The following is a 17,659-nucleotide window of genomic DNA, read 5'->3' on the forward strand; positions in this document are numbered from 1 at the left end:
GGCCCTCAGCTGGGGCTCCGGCCTGCTCAGGAACATGAGTCGTGGCCCAGGAGCTCCAACCTGCTCGGCAGACAGCCCGCAAGCAGGGATTTTCCATGGCAGAGGAAGGGGGTGGGCTGGGAACTGTTCCTTCTCAGTCAAGTTATGGAACAGTAGGACTGGAGCTGTGCCAAGTTCATTCCTCTCTCTCTAACCACACTGCTGCGCCCTGCTACATGCCACGTCTACGCTGCTACGGGTCCCCAGCCAGCTGTGTAGCAGGCCCGGTAAACCCCACGTGCAAGAGCTCCCTTGAGGAAAGCTGACATCAGAGCCCCAGTCACACTTACCGAGCCTTCAGCATCCATCCCTCTGTCTGGCCCTTCACCCTCCCCATGAAAAGACTCAACCAGAATGACCTTAGGCATGATCCAGCCATGAGGAGCTCCCCAGAGGGTGCCTCTAACCTTGCTCACAGTCTCTTGGCCCTTTGCTGGCTGAATGGTACTGGCCCTGCCATGGGAGCCCCACTCCAGCACACCCAAACTCCTCAAGAGTTCCCCATCTCTCCCATGTGCCCCCATGGTGTCCTACAGAGGCCCTACACGGGCATGCCCTACACATGCATGTGGAACTCCACCACAAGCCTGCCTGTACCCTGTGCAGGGACACTGCGGCAGCCACCACTGGCTGGACCTAGAGGACGTGCCTGGAGACCATCCTGTAAGGGAAAAAGTACGACGGCACACACAAAGAGTGAGCACCTCTCTGGGCCAGGCCGGGACAGCTAGAGATTCAACGAGGTGCACGGCACAACAGTGCGCACAAGGAGACCCCATGCAGCCTGCCTGTGAGCACAAAGGCCCGCATATGTGCCCACTCAAGAAGACTGTGGCCTTCGCACAGCACAATAGTGCGTGGCAGCTTCCAAAGAGAGATGGCCTGTGTTCCTCACAGGGAAACTTCTCAGACTTAATGTCAGCTAAAAAAACTCCAAGGTGCTGAAAAGCATGCGTGTGTGTACACACACATACAAGTTCTAACAGCTGCACAAGCTTGTCTGACTTTGTACACACACCTGAGAAAGGAGAACAGCCCAACCATACACGGAAGCACCTCTGAGAAGGCTGCAGCACGCCTGCACTCTACTGTGCGTCTGGACTGTGTGCAGTGACAATGTGGCCCTGTATAACTCACACACTTTTTAGAAACTGTCATTAAAAAATAATAGGAGGGTCCCCTAGCTCAGGCCCTTGAGGATGATGAGGCAGGCTGTCCAGACAGCCTCTTGGGTGAGTGACACCAAAGATGGGAGCATGGGTAGCCTAGGAGGGTGGGGACTTGAGGGATGGCAGGCCAGGCTGCACAGTGCCCCTGTCCTTACCTTCCCTATACCTCTTCACAAGGACCAACAGCCCTGTGCCTTTATCCCCACCCCAGGCTGAAGTACACAGGAAAGGAGAAGAGTCAGGCTGCTTCTCCCGACCGATAGCCCCAGCTGTCAGTGCCATGGCCCTATCCCAGCAGAGTCAGCTGAGGGGGCTCTAAATGCTCCTCTGTAAACATGGCAGGAAACCATTTCCTCACACTTGGTCAAATCTGCTAGACAAATTTGTGTACTAAGAGCACACAGGGTCAGCATTCTCTGGGTGTGAGGCAGGGCTGGAGGAGTGTCCACCCTGAGAGTCTTCCTGCAGCAATGACAAGGACAGGGTAGGGTGGGCTCAGCAAGGGCCATCCTGTCACCAAGCAGCTGGGAGCAACTGTCACTTGGGTACTTCTCAAATGGGGGTGCAAGTGTCTGTCTGGCCTCTTCGCAGACAGAGGTTAACATCTTGGGTTGGAGAAGCTTGAGGAGCCCCAACCTACCTCCAAAGAGAAGAGCAAGAAAGTGGAGGTGGCCAGCACTTGGGCCAGAGAGGGCCCGAGGTGGGTAAAGGCAGCAGGTCACTGGGAAGCATGGAGAAATAAACAGGTGACACAGTAGTGGTAAAGCACCCAAATTATCCAGTCCAGGCTGGGTGGCCTATATCTGCAGGGGCTTCTGGCTACAAGGAAGTGCTGCCCAGGTGCCAGGCTCATCCAGGGGTCTGCTAGCCTTCTCTTTCACAGGCACAGCCTGATTGCCCTTCTGCAGAATTCATTTTCTGGAAGGCCTCAGAAACCACAGGAGCCGCTATGGGGAATGAGCCCAATGTGGAAGGGGCCTGGAGCACCCAGCTGCCAGCTCAGACGTGCCCCAGGTTTACAGGCATCGAAGGTGCTGGTCTCCTAAACTCTATCATCAGGAAGGGTAAGCACTCCACCCATGAGTAAGAGAGGGAGGCTGGCTCTCTCCTTCTAACATTACTGCATAGTTTCTGAGGGCAAATACTCAACAGCTATTTTCTTGAGCATCTACCATGTGCCAGAGCCTGAATTAGGGTCATTACCCTATTATATAACTTGATCTCTATAATTACTCTTCAAGGCAGGTAATAACAGTAGCTCATTTTATAACGGAGCTCAGGGAAACTAGCTAGCTGCCTGGCTCTAACTTCAATTTAGCAACTGCAGAAAAAAAGGTTTGCACAATACTGACAAAAAGCCCATTTCATTAATATATAAAAAGTTCTTATAAATCAATATGAAAAAGACCAATAATCTAATAAGAAAATTAACATGAGTTGAAATGACATGGAAGAAGAAATCAAAACTACTAACGTCATATCATAGGCAATCCCACTAAAAATGAATGGAACACTATAGCATTTCTCACCTACTGAAGAGCATATATGAAACAGTTAAATAATATAAAGTATAGAAGAGGTCTGAAAAAAATGAATCTAAGTTTGGGAATGTGGGCTGGATCTTTGGAGGATACTATCCTCTAAAACTTGAAAGGCACCACAAATCCTTTGACTAGGAAATTGTTTCTAGAAATTTATCCTATGAATGGGTTCCCACATAGCAAAGGTATATATATGAAACAGAAATAACAAGACTAGAAACCACCTAAATGCCCATCAGTAGGGGATGGGTAGGTAAACTGTGACATATCCATATGTTAGGAATACTACATAGCTATCAAAAACAACGAACCAGTTCCTAGATACCAAGATATATTTTTAAGTGAAAAAAAAAAAGTCAGAAGCACATGTACTTGTCCTTTGTGTACATTTTTGTGCCCTGGCTTATAAATAGGCAGACACCTTCTGGAAGGATATACACAGGATGAGGACAGTGGTGGCCGTGGGATGGTAGCTGTGGCCTAGGCATCTGGATAGGAGGGAACTTCTCTTTTTCTACAAACCCTTGGTACTGTGTAGATTGATTACAGATTACATCTACTGATTGTCTATAAAATATCCACAGGGAAAGAGGGCTGGCAGATGCAGAGCTCCTAGGCTCCGTGGCCCCTGCCTGGCCACTAGAAGGTCATAGCCTGGGACAAGAGAAGAGCCACAGACCCAGACACCTCACTGCCTAGCTGGCTCTCAGTGGGGAGGCCCCCATTGCCATGTGCCTTGAGAACCAGCCTTTGATACACCCCTCCAGACCCAATACCTGCTCTCCTCAGCTTCTGTGCAGACCCACTCTACCCTTCAGTTTCCTTACATGTAACCGGAAATCAGGGAAAACAGAGAAGAAACCAAAGCTCAGAGGGTCTAGGTAACTTGCCAAAGCTACCCAGCTGGGAGCTGGCTGTGCTGGGAGGGGTGGATGAGGACTTGCTGCTGGAGCAGAGCGAAGGACCAGCTGTCTCTGTGTAGGACAGAGCAAATGAGGGAGGGCTGGGCCTGGGTGGGGTGGCCAGGAAGGGTAGATGTGGGTTTTAGGGGGCCCCAGGATAGAAAGCAGACAGACTTGGTAACAGGTCATGTCCTGGCCAACGGGTGGGTCTCTACCCTACACAGAATGTCAAGGCTGGAAGGGTACTGAGAGCCTAGCACTGGCTTTCAAGCCAAACTTGTTTTTGAAGCAGTAGACCTGCCTTTGGTCAGAATTTCCTAGGTGCTCAAGACCACATGGGGCACCTGGAGCTGCTCCAGGAGAAGCAGACCATGGGCCTAGAGCCCCTTCACTACTCCTTGCTGCGGCCCTAGAATATCTGGGGCTCCAGAGAACACACTGAGCTCATCCATGCCTCTTCCCACAGAGGGACAAACCAGTGCCAGAAGGGGGCAGCGACTTGCCAGAAGTCGCTCAGCAGGCACAGCCCCACTCCCGAGTCTGGCGCACTCTCGACTGCGCCACCCTGCCCGCCCTCTGAGGATGCCGCAAAGCCGTGGTCCCGGGAACGCCCGCCCAGGGGGCCATTCCCATGCGCCTCCGGCGCAAAGCAGTGCAGCAAGCAGCCTCGGAAATCAACAAGGCAAAGTACTCACGTTGAAGAAATTGGTCTTGTTCCTCTCGCAGAAGAGCCCCTGTGCCGGCATGTGCTGCAGTTGTTGCCACGGGATACCGCTGCCTAGCAACACGTCGCGGGCCCACTGGAGGTTCTGGGGAAACAAGAAGTAGGTTGGAAGTGAGTGTGTGGGCAGCTCGCGGCGCCCACGGGGAAGGGAGGCAGTCCCCTCCTTCCTGGCTGCGTTGGCAGAGCGGGGATGAGCAGCGGCTCCTGCAGATACCGATCCCGCAGCTCCAGGGAGCTCTGGCTGCGGGCTTTGATCATCTGGCTGTGGGGTACATTTCCGGAACTGATTTCCTGCCTAGCACCGGCTGACTTAGGAGAGTGTGGCCTCAGATTGCCCAAGAAGGGCACAGATAGGGACCCCCACCTGGGCTGGCCTTGAAAATATGCTATATGGACCTAGCGCCCTGCCTTCTGTCAGGAGGACCCCCACTGGCCCAAAGGGTCAGCCCTGACTTGTCAGGATGTTAGCAATACTCATCGCAGCTGGGAGACAGCCACCTTAGGCTTGGAAGAGCTAGTCTCTGTAGGATGCCAGGGGCCTAAGTGCTTGGGAGGGGAGGGGGGTTCTATCCACAGTGCTCAGGCCAGTGTTCCCTGGGCAACCGTGCCTCTTGGAATCCAGGCCCAGGGGCCTGGTAGGGTGGGAACAAAAGCCTGCTAGCCCAAGTGGGACCTGGGGGCAGCCTGAGAGGCTAGGTGTGGGCCTGGCTCCTTTGGCCTTCTCTGGGACCTTCTCACTGACTCAGAGAGCAGCCCTTCCCCACCAGCTGCCTGGTCTGTCACCTTCCCATCTCAGGTCTTTCCCAGGGAGGCTCCCACACCCGGACCATCTCACCACCCAGCACCTGGGACAGTGCTGCCTTAGAAGGGAGAAGCCAGCAGGGGGCAGAGTTAGTACTGGAACATGAACTGCCCAACATCAGCTCCTCTTTTCCACAGCGCCCATTCCCCCAGCCAATCAGTACTCCTTCTCCACCCCCGTCCAGGTCCCTTCCTTGTCTCTCTCACCCTTGGTGCCAGGCCTTTATCACCTTGTGTCCCAACTGCTTAATGCCTTTTCACGTCTCAGCCTGCAAACTGTCTCACCTGCTCCCACTGTACTTACTACTGGTCAGGCTGAACTTAAGAAATAGTCCCCCTAGTCACAACTTCTGGCAAAAGTGCAAGCCCCAGCTCCCTGGCTTGCTGGCTGAGGGCCCCTGCTGGCCTGCATCCGAGCTTCTGCACAGAGGGACATGCCCAAGGGGCTGCTATTGGAACTGAGGGCTGCTCTGCACCCAGCACCAGGCAGGACCCTGAAGCTATGAGGGGTGGGACACAGAAATGAGGGTCCCTCTGGGATGGAGACAGGTAAAGTTTCAGGCATGAATCTTCTGGATGACACACTCACGGCAGATGAAGCTAGCTCTTCTGTGGAAGCCCAAGGGAGAACATCATCTCCTGGGGGAAGCCTGGATGATTAAGCCTGGCAGTGACTCTAAGGCCATTTCCTACAGGGACACGGTTCTGAGAGTGGCTGAAGGCTGAGGCCCGGTAAAGTCAAGGCTGCCCTTGCCCGGCAGGGCTGCAGCCCAGCCTGGTCTAAGCAGCTTTAATGTAGGGGTAGGGGATGGAGGGCCATGAGCAGCCCAGCATGTACGACAGCAGGGAAAACCCCAGCTGGACAAGAGGGCACATATTGTCCACAGCCCTCTACACAGCTGACCCCTCTAAACCTGCACTCAGGAGGCTTGCTTTTTCGCTCAGAGCCCTCCTTGAGCCCAGACACCTGCTCAGACACATCTGACATGCTGAGATCAGAAGCAGACTGAGACTCTTCCTCTCTCACAGACTCCAACCAAAACAGCAAGGCGAGCACAGAGAAGGAATCATACCAAAGGCCGTGTGGGGGCTGCTCTCGCAAAGACTCAGCGGCTGTCAGGGAGGCGCAGCCACAGCTACAGTCTCCTGAGACATTACTTCTCCAGGACTCTCAAGTCTTTCTAGCACCTCAGGAACTGATGCCATAGTCATTCATGGTGAATGATGAGGCTTCCTGAAGGCCAAGGCACCTCCTCTCTGCCCCTACATGGGTGAGGCAGAAACAGAGGAGAGGAGTTACCTAGGCAGCAACAGTCCCTGGTCCTCAGCCAGGGAGCACAGGGGCCACTCTGCCCTATACACAGGAAGAACAGCGAACTACTCAGGCCCAGCCTTCAACTTTTGAGCTCCAGTGCAACGAGGGATCAACTTGCAGTTCACACTCTGAAGTCCAGAGCAGCGTCCCGCAGTCTGGTTCAGAGACCCTGCCTCCCAGACCAGTCTATTTAGAAGCCTCTTAAGGCTGGTTACAAGCCTGACCAGTGCTTCTACCAGGGGAGGGAGGGTCGGCCATGGACAAACTGAGTGCAGAGCAGGGAAATAGGGTAGGTCAGGTGTGCTTCATTACAAGGAATGAGATCTAACTCAGATTAGTTCAAGCTGGTCAGGGCTCTTCAGGGCCCCGGGACACAGGATCCAAAGAGAAGCTAAAGCCTCAGACCTCCAGCAAGCAGAACAACCACTCAAGAAGCCCAGGAGAGATGCTCACAACCTCTATCAGTACTTAGCCACGATCCTTTGGTCTCAGTGCCATTTGGTTCAAAGTCTTTCCCAAGCAAGATGTGAGAGGCTGCCAGTCTAATCATCCATGAAGGGGAGGGACCTTCACAGAAAGTGACACAAGACAGAAGAACCGATATATACGCTTTGAATATGACAGGTGAGCCCACCTGACCACCTATGGTCCAGCCTAAGGAGGTCAGCGAGACTCCTAGGGGATATGACAACTAAGCTATGACTGGCACACAGCTGTCACTGAACTGGGGTATCCCTAGAGCATGCATGAAAGCCCCCTCTGGGGCTCCTTTGGGACTTAAGGGAAGTATCCAGTTAGCAGCAGTTTGAGAGGGGTAGGAAAACAAGACTCAAAGAGGCATCTCCGAGGTGGCCATTACTTTCTTTTTCTTTCTTTCTTTCTTTCTTTTTTTTTTTTTTTTTTTTTAGGATTGGCCATTACTTTCATAAGAACAAGAAAATGTGCCTTCCGTGTGACTGGGGATATGTGAGAGAGAAGAGTGTCATGGCCAGAGTAGAGAGAGTGGGAGACTCTGCTTCCTGAGCCAGATGTCCGATTCTAGGCCCCAAGGCTGAGGGGCAGGAACACACATCCCTGTAGGGCTTCGGTTTCTGCCACAACCCTGCAGCTTCTCCCATAACACCTGCACCAAGACAGCCCTTCCCACAAGAACAGTCAGACAGAAGGTGGAGGACCACAGAGGGAGGAGACTGTGGGAGAGGTCCCAGCACTCTTAGAGACCTGAAAACCAGCCACTTGAGAAGAGTGCAGAAAGCACTGGCCTGCCAAACCCGATCAGGATTGTCAATTAGCCTCCTGCAGACTTGGCCCCCGCACACCAGCAGAGAGCAGGGCTCCTCAGCCGTCTCCCAGGCCCGCCAGAGAGATCCGATCGATGGCTATGGCACAAAGCGTCCAGACAGCTCATGGAAGACCTTAGCTAATTTATATCTGAGGCCCCAGATGGGAGCTGACAGGGACAAGGAAACCTGCCCAGAAAACTGAGAAGTGCCGGGGAGGTGAGGGGAGGGGTATGGGGAGCTGACCCACCATGGTGCACCTGTAATGCACAGTCTGCTCTGCAGCTTCACGATATGGGGAGGTGAGACACACACCACCACCTGCACTAAGCACAGCACATCACTCCTCATCCTACACTGTTGCCAGTTTACCAACAAAAAAACAGCCTCAGAGAGGTCTCGGCGGGGGGGGGGGGGGGGGGGGGGGGGGAGTCCTGAATCCCCCAAGCCAGGAAGCACCAAGCCAGGTTTGCATTCCTGCCCAGACCTGAAGGACTCCAAGGCTTGGGTTCTTATCCTGCACCCCCATCCCGGGGCGGGCAAGTCATTTTACAAATCTATGTGCAGCTCTCAGGCAGTCCTGTCTCAGGTCTTGAGCAACCTGTCACCATGCCACCGGCCTGGAGCCTCAGCTTACCGTCACCTCTGGGAATGGGAGAAACACAACCAGGCCACTTGCCAGTTAACGGCACCAATCCTTCCTGGGATCCATGGGCCCCTGAAGCTTAGTGCACAAACCCTCCTCTGACAGAGGGCAGAATGCACTAAATGCCCTAACAAGGGGCAGAAGGAGGGCAGAGTCCTGATGAGAGACAGGGAGAAGAATCCCAGGAAGCACGCGGCACCTTGATGTCCTGCACCAACTTCCTTTCGCCTGGACATTCCTATCCTGGCATAAGGCAGAGGGACCCTCCTGACTCCTCCGCTTGAAGGCCTCAGCTCCCTCAGACTGAAAGCCAGCTCCACACCTCAGTTCACTCACACACATGCAAGTTCATCTCCTTCCCTCCCCTCTCCCATCATGCGCAGCCCTGCAGCCATTCCTGCCTCTGCCCCCACTGTGGCCCTGCAGGTCTCTAGGCCTAGCATCATCTCACCCCATTCCCACCTGCCCCTCAATACTGTCCTCACAGCCTCATGGCTACCTTAATAGCCTCCCTGCCAACTGTGACGGCTTTGTGGTCTGCCCCCCTTTTGTCAGACCCACAAGGTGGCTCCACATGGGGCTAGACCAGTATGGGGTCCATGGAAGGGCTGTGACAAATATTTGGGAGGAGTGAAAGGAATGGGCAGTGTTCGGGTTTGCGGGACAGTTTGCAGGAAGGTGCCAGTAGTACGTGGTGGGGATGGAGGGCCCAGGACTGGAGGCAGGAGTGCTGGGGCAGAGCCCTCATCCTGGGCTCCCCACCCAAGGAAGCTGTTGGGAAAGGAACTGCTTGAGAGCTCATGTGTGGGCAGGCTGGAGCACAAAGGCCATCTTTTTTTTTTTTTTTAAGATTTTATTTATTCATGAGAGACAGAGACAGAGACAGAGAGAGAGAGAGAGAGAGAGGCAGAGGCTCCATGCAGGGAGGCCGATGTGGGACTCGATCCTGGGTCTCCAGGATCACGCTCTGGGCTGAAGGCGGCGCTAAACCGCTGAGCCACCCAGGCTGCCCTCAAAGGCTATCTTTTAAGACATCTTTCTCTATTCTTTCTTCCAAACAGTGATTCAGAAGCCCCATGTTTGCCTGGCAGTTCTCCACATGGGCATGCAGCAGTACACACTCAAGTTTTGTTGAAGGAATAAATGAATGACTGCTGGCCTCATTGGGGCCTCAGAGGCCCACTTGGGAGGATGGAGGTGGTAGTGACCATCAGGCCACTCTTAGGGTCAGCTGGAGAATGCGAGATAGCAGATGGGAAAGCACCTGTCTACAAATGCACCAAGGTCCTCACCTGCACCTCTGAGAGAATGCCCCTACCCATGCAGCCTGCTCCCCCGCCAAGCTGAGACAGCCCGTGTCTTCTTGGAGGACCCGGCCTTGCCCCTGAACTTGGCAGAGTGTGCCACTGCTCCTCCTCTACCCTTCCTGCACCGACCTGAAAAGCCAGGCCTGGGGCGTACCCCCTGACTGCTGGGTGGGTTTGACCAGCAAGAAGCACCAGCAGGAGAGCAGAGAGTAGGGCAAAGATGAGGCCGAGCATTTATCCCAAGTTCCCTCTGGTGCCAAGGGTCGGCCACCAAAGACCGAAAGTTCTGACAGGTAGCCTGATGCAGAGGTGCCCTGGGGCTGGTCAAGGACCCTGCATCACACCTACCCTGTGGGTTCCAGATGTCCACCCAGGCCACTGAAAATCCCTTTATTAAGGCTCTTTGGATAAGTGGTTGGATGGAGCCATCGAAGGCCTGACTGGCAAACCTCTCACTCTCCACACAGCAGCCCGAGGCGTTCATGTACAATCTTGTGGTAGCTTTAACCTCACTTAGAATGATGCGCCACAGCTCCTCCCTGCCTCCCCAGGTCCTCAGGAGCTCTGAATGTATCTTCCCCCCCTCTCCTCCCTGCCCAGCCAGTCACACAGGCTCCTGGCTGATTCTAGTCCTGCCAGGCCCATTCCTATCTCAAGGCACATACGTGACCCATGCTGTCCACCCAGAAGCCTCTCTTGGTATCACCTTGGCTAGTTCCCTCACCTGCTTCAGGTCTTTGCTAAGAGAGGCCTTCCCAGACTTCCCTGCCTAAAGAACCACACTCCCCCCACTGCACACCCTTACCAGCTTTATCTTTCTTCTGGATGCATCACTAACCCCCGTTAGGTATGCTTCTACTCTCCCTCCCCTCTGTGTGCACTCAAGGGTGGGGGGGGCTCTGCTGTGCAGACCAGTATATGCCAGCCCCTCAGGCAGGGCCTCGCATGTATCAATGCAGGTGACAGCTGCGGAATGAATGAACCCGTAGAGATGCATAGGCACAATGCTGGCGGGGGCAGGGTGGGCAGTAGAGGATGACACTAATACAGGGGTTCGGCCGTACCATGGTCTGTGGGATGAGGAGGTGGTGGTAGTTTCTTCCACACGCAGTACAATTTGTAATGGCTGCTGCCAGTAGAGTACTCAACCCATTCAAACTGCTGGGATCCATAGCTCACCTCTTCCCAAAGACAGAACAAGGAAGGCAATGAGCCTTTGGGGGGGGCATTTGTTCCCCCTCTTCTGACCCCCAAAGGCACAGTGAAATCTTCAAACCATGTTGTAGACAGACTTTGAAATGTATAACTGATATTCTGAAGTTGAGAGAAATCTGGAGTTTCATTTTGCAAACAAAGCCTGATAAGAACCTGGCTTGCGAGGATCAGCAGCAGCCCAGGGCTTCTGCGTGGGGAGCCTGTGGCACAGCATCCTTTTGGGTATACAGAAAGAGAGCAGGGATTGAAGGAATGGGGGAACGCCCTGCTGTGTGGCCGGCACGCCCTCGTCATGCCTGGTCCTGCCGTCTGGCATGGAACGCACAGCTTACCACCTGCTCCTAGGACACTCACTCATGTGTATGCAGCAGGGTCTCCCAGGCTGCACCCTTGGGTGGCTCTGTCACACCCGCCCATCCTCATGGGTTCTCGTTTAACCTGACTCTGCAGGTTCTAGATGTGAGCTGATGGCACAGGCAGGTAGGGAACCACCCACAATGGGTAAGGAAGGGGCAGGGGCTCACAGCCCAGCTGGCCCGTCCCTTGCTCAAGCTCACACCAGAGCATAAGCGGACTCTGAAGTCAAAGTTCAGCAGCTTCTCTGGAGATCACAGGTGGCAGCAGCCCTGCTGGACTCACCTGGCAGGAGGCAGCTCTGTATCAAACAAGTTCTAAACAGACACTGGGGCCTGGGCTCATCCCGCACAGGTTCTGGGTCAGAGAAGTGGGTCTGACTGGGCTGGAGCAGCGAGGCCACTATCCAGCCATAGGTCACACTGACAGGGCCTTGTCACCTACCATTAGGAGGATGTACTGCAAAAGAGTTTGGCCATGATGCTGTGCAGCTGCCTCCAGGAGTACACTGGGACAGGGACAGAGGCCAGCAGCTGGTCTAGAGCACTGTTCACGGCGAGTGGCCTCTGCTCCCATCAGAGCAGCATGCATGTGGGGCTTGCAAGACAGGCTGCTCTCGTCATCAGTATGCATGTTTCCCAGCTGGTAAAGCACTATTAATTCACTTTTCCTCACAGTAAAACCTACAACCTACAATGAAGGTGCCATTATCCCCGCTTGACAATTTAAGAAATCTATCCATAGGACTGAAACTGGAAGCCAGCTGTCTAGCTGGCCGAGCCTGAGTGAGGTGCTGGGAGCCGGCACTTGGGAGAGGTGGCTCAGGTTCCAGCATGCACACTGGCAAGAGGACAAGTGGTGGGAGAGGGACACATTCTAATCACAGGGTCTGGGGAAGGGCCAGGCCTATGATCAGAGCAGACTGATAGCCCCTTTTCCATCTCACGCCCCATAGGCTCCGGAGCAATCCTCACCTGAGTGTCACCTCTCAGTGATAACTTGGATGCTAATTGTGTCAGAGAGCTGTTCCAGGTCAGAGGGGAAAAGCCACACAACAAAAGGTGGGCTTCATCCCACAGCAGAGCCAGCAAGGCTCACACTTGCCCTGGAGGGTGGGAGGAAAACCTTTTGGTGAAGTGTAGGTTGAATAAAGGCCAAGCCTTGACGTAGGCAGTGCTAGACCCAGATGAGCAGAGCCCCAGCCCATGGGCCAGAAGCTGGCCGTATGCCAAGCCCCAGGAAGGTGGCCTCTCCCAAAGAACAGGCCCTTCTCCTCTCCCCTCCTTCCTCACTTGGGATGCCATTCACCCCTGGCTCACTGCCTACCTCCTGCCACACTGACCAAGAGCAGCCCAATTACTAAGTGGCCACTGCACCCACAGGAGCTGGTATGCCAGCCTTGCTTCTCCTAAACCTCCAGCCTCTCACACAAGTACTTTCAGTAAACATTTCCTCACTCTAGTCCAATGTAGCCAATCAGCAGCCGTGTGGCTTTATCAAGAAGCTGGGCATCCATCTACCTGGCCAGGTGAAGGGCCTGGTCTAGAGGCCTTGGTCCCCCCCACCTCGAGAGCAGAGACAGAGGAAACATTTGAGCCTCAGGAGGCCCAGGCCTGGCCACCTCCTCCCCAAGGGCTTCAAGACAAGCTGCTGTCCCCTCACAGCCTCAGTTTCCTGCTCCCCCTGCTGGGCAGCATGCTGGGTGAAACAACACTGAGGAGCTGGCCCAGGCCAAGTAGTCTCAGTGCAGCACTGGAGTCTGTTTCTTGACCTTTCTCTTAAGACACTGAGTAACCAAGGAGGACCATACCCCAAGAATGGGAAGCAAAGAATGTGAAGAACATTTCCCAAGTTGAGACCCAGCAGTGAGCACAAAACAAAGTAAGTTTAGGAGAGGTAGTACTCCAAACAAGAGGCTCCCCAGAGGAAACTAGCTCTGGAAAGTACCACCAGTGTTCACAAACCCTGGCCTCTAAGCAGGGGGCACATAGCCCCGGTGCCCAACTCCCTTGCCCTAGCAGAACTGTCAGTAAGGCAGTGGCTGCTCATGCACCCCTGACCCCCAGGAGGAGAGGCCAAAATCTTTGATTCTAGCCATAGTAGGAGGTATGAAGTGGTATCTCAGTGTGATTTGAACTCACATTTTCCCAATGGAAAATGGTGTTAAGCACCTTTTCCTGTGCTTATTGGCCTTTTGTATATCTTCTTTGGAGAAATTTCTATTCAGATCCTTTGCCCACTTTTACATTGTCTTTTAATTATTGGGTTGTAAGAGATTTTGTTATTTTTTTAATTTTTTTAAGATTATTTATTTAATTTATGATAGAGAGAGAGAGAGAGAGAGAGATAGGCAGAGACACAGGAGGAAGGAGAAGCAGGCTCCGCGCCAGGAGCCCAATGTGGGACTCAATCCCGGGACCCCAGGATCGTGCCCTGGGCCAAAGGCAGGCACCAAACCGCTGAGCCACCCAGGGATCCCGTAAGAGGTTTTTTAAAAATATATATTCTAAGGATTGTTTTTTTTTTTTTTTTAATTTATTTATGATAGTCACAGAGAGAGAGAGAGAGAGAGAGAGAGAGAGAGGCAGAGAGAGAAGCAGGCTCCATGCACCGGGAGCCTGATGTGGGATTCGATCCCGGGTCTGCAGGATCGCGCCCTGGGCCAAAGACAGGCGCTAAACCGCTGCGCCACCCAGGGATCCCTTAAAAATATATATTCTAAATACAAGTCCCTTACCACATAAAAGCATTACCTCAGAGATACTGTGGATTGCATTCGAGACTACCACAATAAGGTGAATACCAAAAGAAAGTGAGCCAAATGAACTTTTTGGTTTCCCAGCGCATATAAAAGTTATGTTTATGCTATACTAAGTCTATCAAATGTGCAATAGCATCATGTCTAAAAAACAATGTATATACTTTTAATTTAAAAATACTTTATTGCAGGGCGCCTGGGTGGCTCAGTGGTTGAGCATCTGCCTTTGGATGAGGGCATGATCCTGGGGTCCTGGGATCAAATCCCGCATCAGGCTCCCCAGAGGGAGCCTGCTTCTCCCTCTCCCTATGTCTCTGCCTTTCTCTCTGTGTCTCTCGTGAATAAATAAAATCTTAACAAAATAAATAAATAAAACAAAAGACAGTATCTGCAAGGTACAATCAAATGAAATGCAGTAAAATGAGATGTGCCTGCCTGCGATTATAAATATTTCTCCCTTTCTGTGGACCATTTTTTCATTTCAATAATGTCTTCTGAAGCATGAGTTTTTAATTTTGATGGTGCCCTATTTATTATTATTATTTATTTATTATTTATCACCTGTGCTTTTGGGAGTCATAGCTGAGGAACCACTGCCTAGTCCAAGGTCATGAAGAGTGACATCTGTTTTCTTCTAAGAGTTTCACAGGTTTTAGCTCTGAAGTTGAACTCTCTGAGACATTTTGAGTTCATTTTTGTAGGTGGTATGAAGCAGGGGTCCAACTGCATTCTTTTGTACTATCCCAGCACCATCTGTTAAAAAGAAGGTCCTTTCCTCCACTGAAGTATCTTGGCACCCGTCAAAAATCAGCTGACCAGGGCAGCCCGGGTGGCTCAGCGGTTTAGCGCCGCCTTCAGCCCAGAACCTGATCCTGGAGAACCGGGATCAAGTCCCATGTCAGGTTCCCTGCATGGAGCCTGCTTCTCCCTCTGCCTGTGTCTCTGGCCTCTGCCTCTCTCTCTCTCTCTCTCTCTTTCTCTGTGTGTGTGTGTGTCTCTCATGAATAAATAAAAATAAAATCTTAAAAAAAAAAATCAGCTGACCATATAGATGTATGCCTTTGTTTCTGGGCTTCCAGTTTTATTCCATTATGCTATCCCTAGGCTAATACTACACTGTTTATTTTCAGTTGTGGTTCAAAACACATAAAATTTACCATCTTACCCATTTTTAATTGTATAGTTCAGTAGTGTTAAGTATATTCACATGGTTGTACAACTAGAACTTTTTTATTATAAAAACTGAAATTCTGTACTGATTAAATAACTCCCCATTCTTTCCCCCAGCCCCTGGCAACCACCATTCCACTTTCTGTCTCTCTGATTTTGACTACTTTAGATGCCTCATCTAAAGTGGAGTCATGGAGTGTTTGATTTTTTGTGTGTCTGGCTTATTTCACTGAGAGCATAGTGTCCTCAAGGTTCATCCACGTTATAACATGCCAGAATTTCCTTCCTTTTAAGGCTGAATAATATTCCACAGTTTTGATTACTGTATATTTGCAGTAAATTTTGAAATTGGGAAGTATGAGTTCTCCAAGTTTGTTCTTTTTCAAGACTGTTTGGCTCTAGGAACCATCTTATAACCCACTCTGTCCCAGACCCCTCAAAGCAAGAGATGCTGAAGCGCGGGGCTCAGTTTCCCAGCTGAGCCACAGGGAGTGGGTAGGGGGAATTAGGGATGGGGCGCCCATCCCTCAGCCTTCTTTCTGGCTCTCATTAGTGAATTTCAGAAGCCTCACATTGGAAGCTCCCAATGCCATGTAGTCTCTCTCCTGGGGTGCTCATGTGGACTCCAGGAGACAGGTTTTTCTGAGCATGGACTGACAGTCTGGGGCTCAAAGTCCTGCTGGAGACTGTAATCTTGGAGACTGTAAGTGATATAATAGCTAGACTTAGGGCCCTTATGGCCATCAGCATGTGTGATCTTCCCTAAGGTGCGGAGAGCATTAGGGAGCTCTGCTTCCTCAAGTGCCCTGGCCCTTGGTGTAGGCTAGCAGGAGGCCTGCCTTGGGAGGTCCAGGGGGTCAGCCTATGCACAGCAGGAGGGGGCCTTAGGCAGGCATCAAAGGTCCCTCAGGGAATGTTTGAGCCCTCAGAAGGCCTAATAGAGGGGGCTAGGAGCCATAGAAGATACTGAGGAAATGGGCTCTGGGGTCCTGATGAAAGGCCCAATGGGAAGGGTTCCAACCCCTCACCTCATTGTCACAATAATCCTGTGCGAGTACAAGAGAAGAATCCTCCCCACTCCAGAGCTGGTATGTGAACCTAGATGAACCCACATTCAGAGCCCACATTTCCTCTCCCTCCTCCAGAAATCCTGCTGCCAACAGCTAAAGCAAGTGATTCCCTGTGTCCTGAGGACAGTTTCTCTGTAGAGGCCTGGGGTGGGGAGGCCTCTGAACAGAACAGAGCTTCAGCTGGGGGCTGCTTAAAAGACCCAAAGGATCTGGAGTCAACCTGCAGAGCCCCTGGGGCCTCTCTGAAGGCAGGGATGATGGATGTTTCAACCAGTTGGCCACTGAGCCATGAGATGGCAACAGGAAAATGCCACTGCCAAGCCCATAGGCGGATTTCATGAAGAAATGTGCTGCTGTTAAATATACACAGTGGGAAGTATCTGTTACCAAACAGCTGTGTTTGGAAAGCAGTCGCTGCTTATCAGCTAATGGTTCCACATTAGTCACTGAAAGCACTGGTCATGTCCCCTAGATCTATACCCTGATCCCCCTGAAACCCAGGGCCTGGGCAGAACCACACCCAGCCCCCAAAACAACAGCATGCCCCAGACAGGGATGGCCTTGATTCAAGCTCTCAGTGCAGTGAGGTGCCAACAACAGGCCATTCAAGCTGGGGTGACACCACCTGCTGCTCAGCAAAGGTCTCTAAGTCAAGTAAGCAAAAGAGCCAGTAGAGCCACCCGGGGTGCATCAAGGTCTAGGGTGTGGCAGCCTGGAGAGCTCCTGAGACATATCCGGCATCTACACACAACTGTCATGTAAGAGAGGAGGGGTCTCTCTCATAATCAAGACCAGCATTCCATTTCAGAAAGCCAAGGAACCCAACCTGGGAATGCAGCTAACAGAAAAGCCAGCAGAAACAGTGTGATGGCTGTGGGAAGGTTTTCCAGGAAGGAAGCCAAGGCAGCCTCTGTCCCCATGACCAGGGAAGGCTGGATCAGCTGGGGGGCACCTACCCCTCAGACCATTAGAGGGTAAACAATAAGACCTAGGGACAGTCACAGAAATACCAAAACAGCAAACTGAGCATGGATGACCTAATGGCGGGGGGAAGGGGGGGAGCAGTGGAGCAACTGGGCCAGGGTGATGCTAGCTACCTGAGCTGATGCCAGGCTGTCACCCCCCAGTGTGTGGCCCTGAGCCAGGTATCAGATGTGCAGTAGAGAGAGAACAGCCACAGTGTGAGGAAGGTTTTGAGCTCAGCACAGGAAGCTCCAAGTCCTACTAAGAGCTGACCACAGCTGGGCTGGAAGGGGCTACACAGCTGCTTCGTGGGGCATGAGAAAAGGGGGATGCCCAAGTAGGGAGAGGAGATCCAGATGATGGATGTTCCCTTCCAACCAGTACTCACGGAAGCTCCTGCACTGG

The 17,659-nt window shown here is 52.5% G+C and overlaps 1 protein-coding gene and 1 long non-coding RNA gene across 8 annotated transcripts in view; one reads left to right on the top strand and one right to left on the bottom strand.

The window, feature by feature from the left end:
• The window catches only part of CABIN1 (calcineurin binding protein 1), a 151,489-nt gene that overhangs the window by 42,034 nt on the left and 91,796 nt on the right, over positions 1-17,659 (bottom strand). For all 7 annotated transcript variants that reach the window (XM_072803448.1, XM_072803443.1, XM_072803444.1 and 4 more), the window contains one exon: positions 4,347-4,460. In XM_072803448.1, the coding sequence (XP_072659549.1) occupies positions 4,347-4,460 (114 nt within the window). The remainder of the gene's footprint in view (positions 1-4,346; positions 4,461-17,659) is intronic.
• Positions 4,658-11,191, top strand: LOC140619668 (uncharacterized). Its single transcript, XR_012019515.1, has 3 exons — positions 4,658-5,908; positions 6,206-7,115; positions 9,479-11,191. It is a non-coding gene; the product is annotated as an uncharacterized lncRNA (long non-coding RNA).

This window comes from Canis lupus, chromosome 27 (assembly GCF_048164855.1).
Source record: "Canis lupus baileyi chromosome 27, mCanLup2.hap1, whole genome shotgun sequence".
In the NCBI taxonomy this organism is placed as follows: Eukaryota; Metazoa; Chordata; class Mammalia; order Carnivora; family Canidae; genus Canis; species Canis lupus.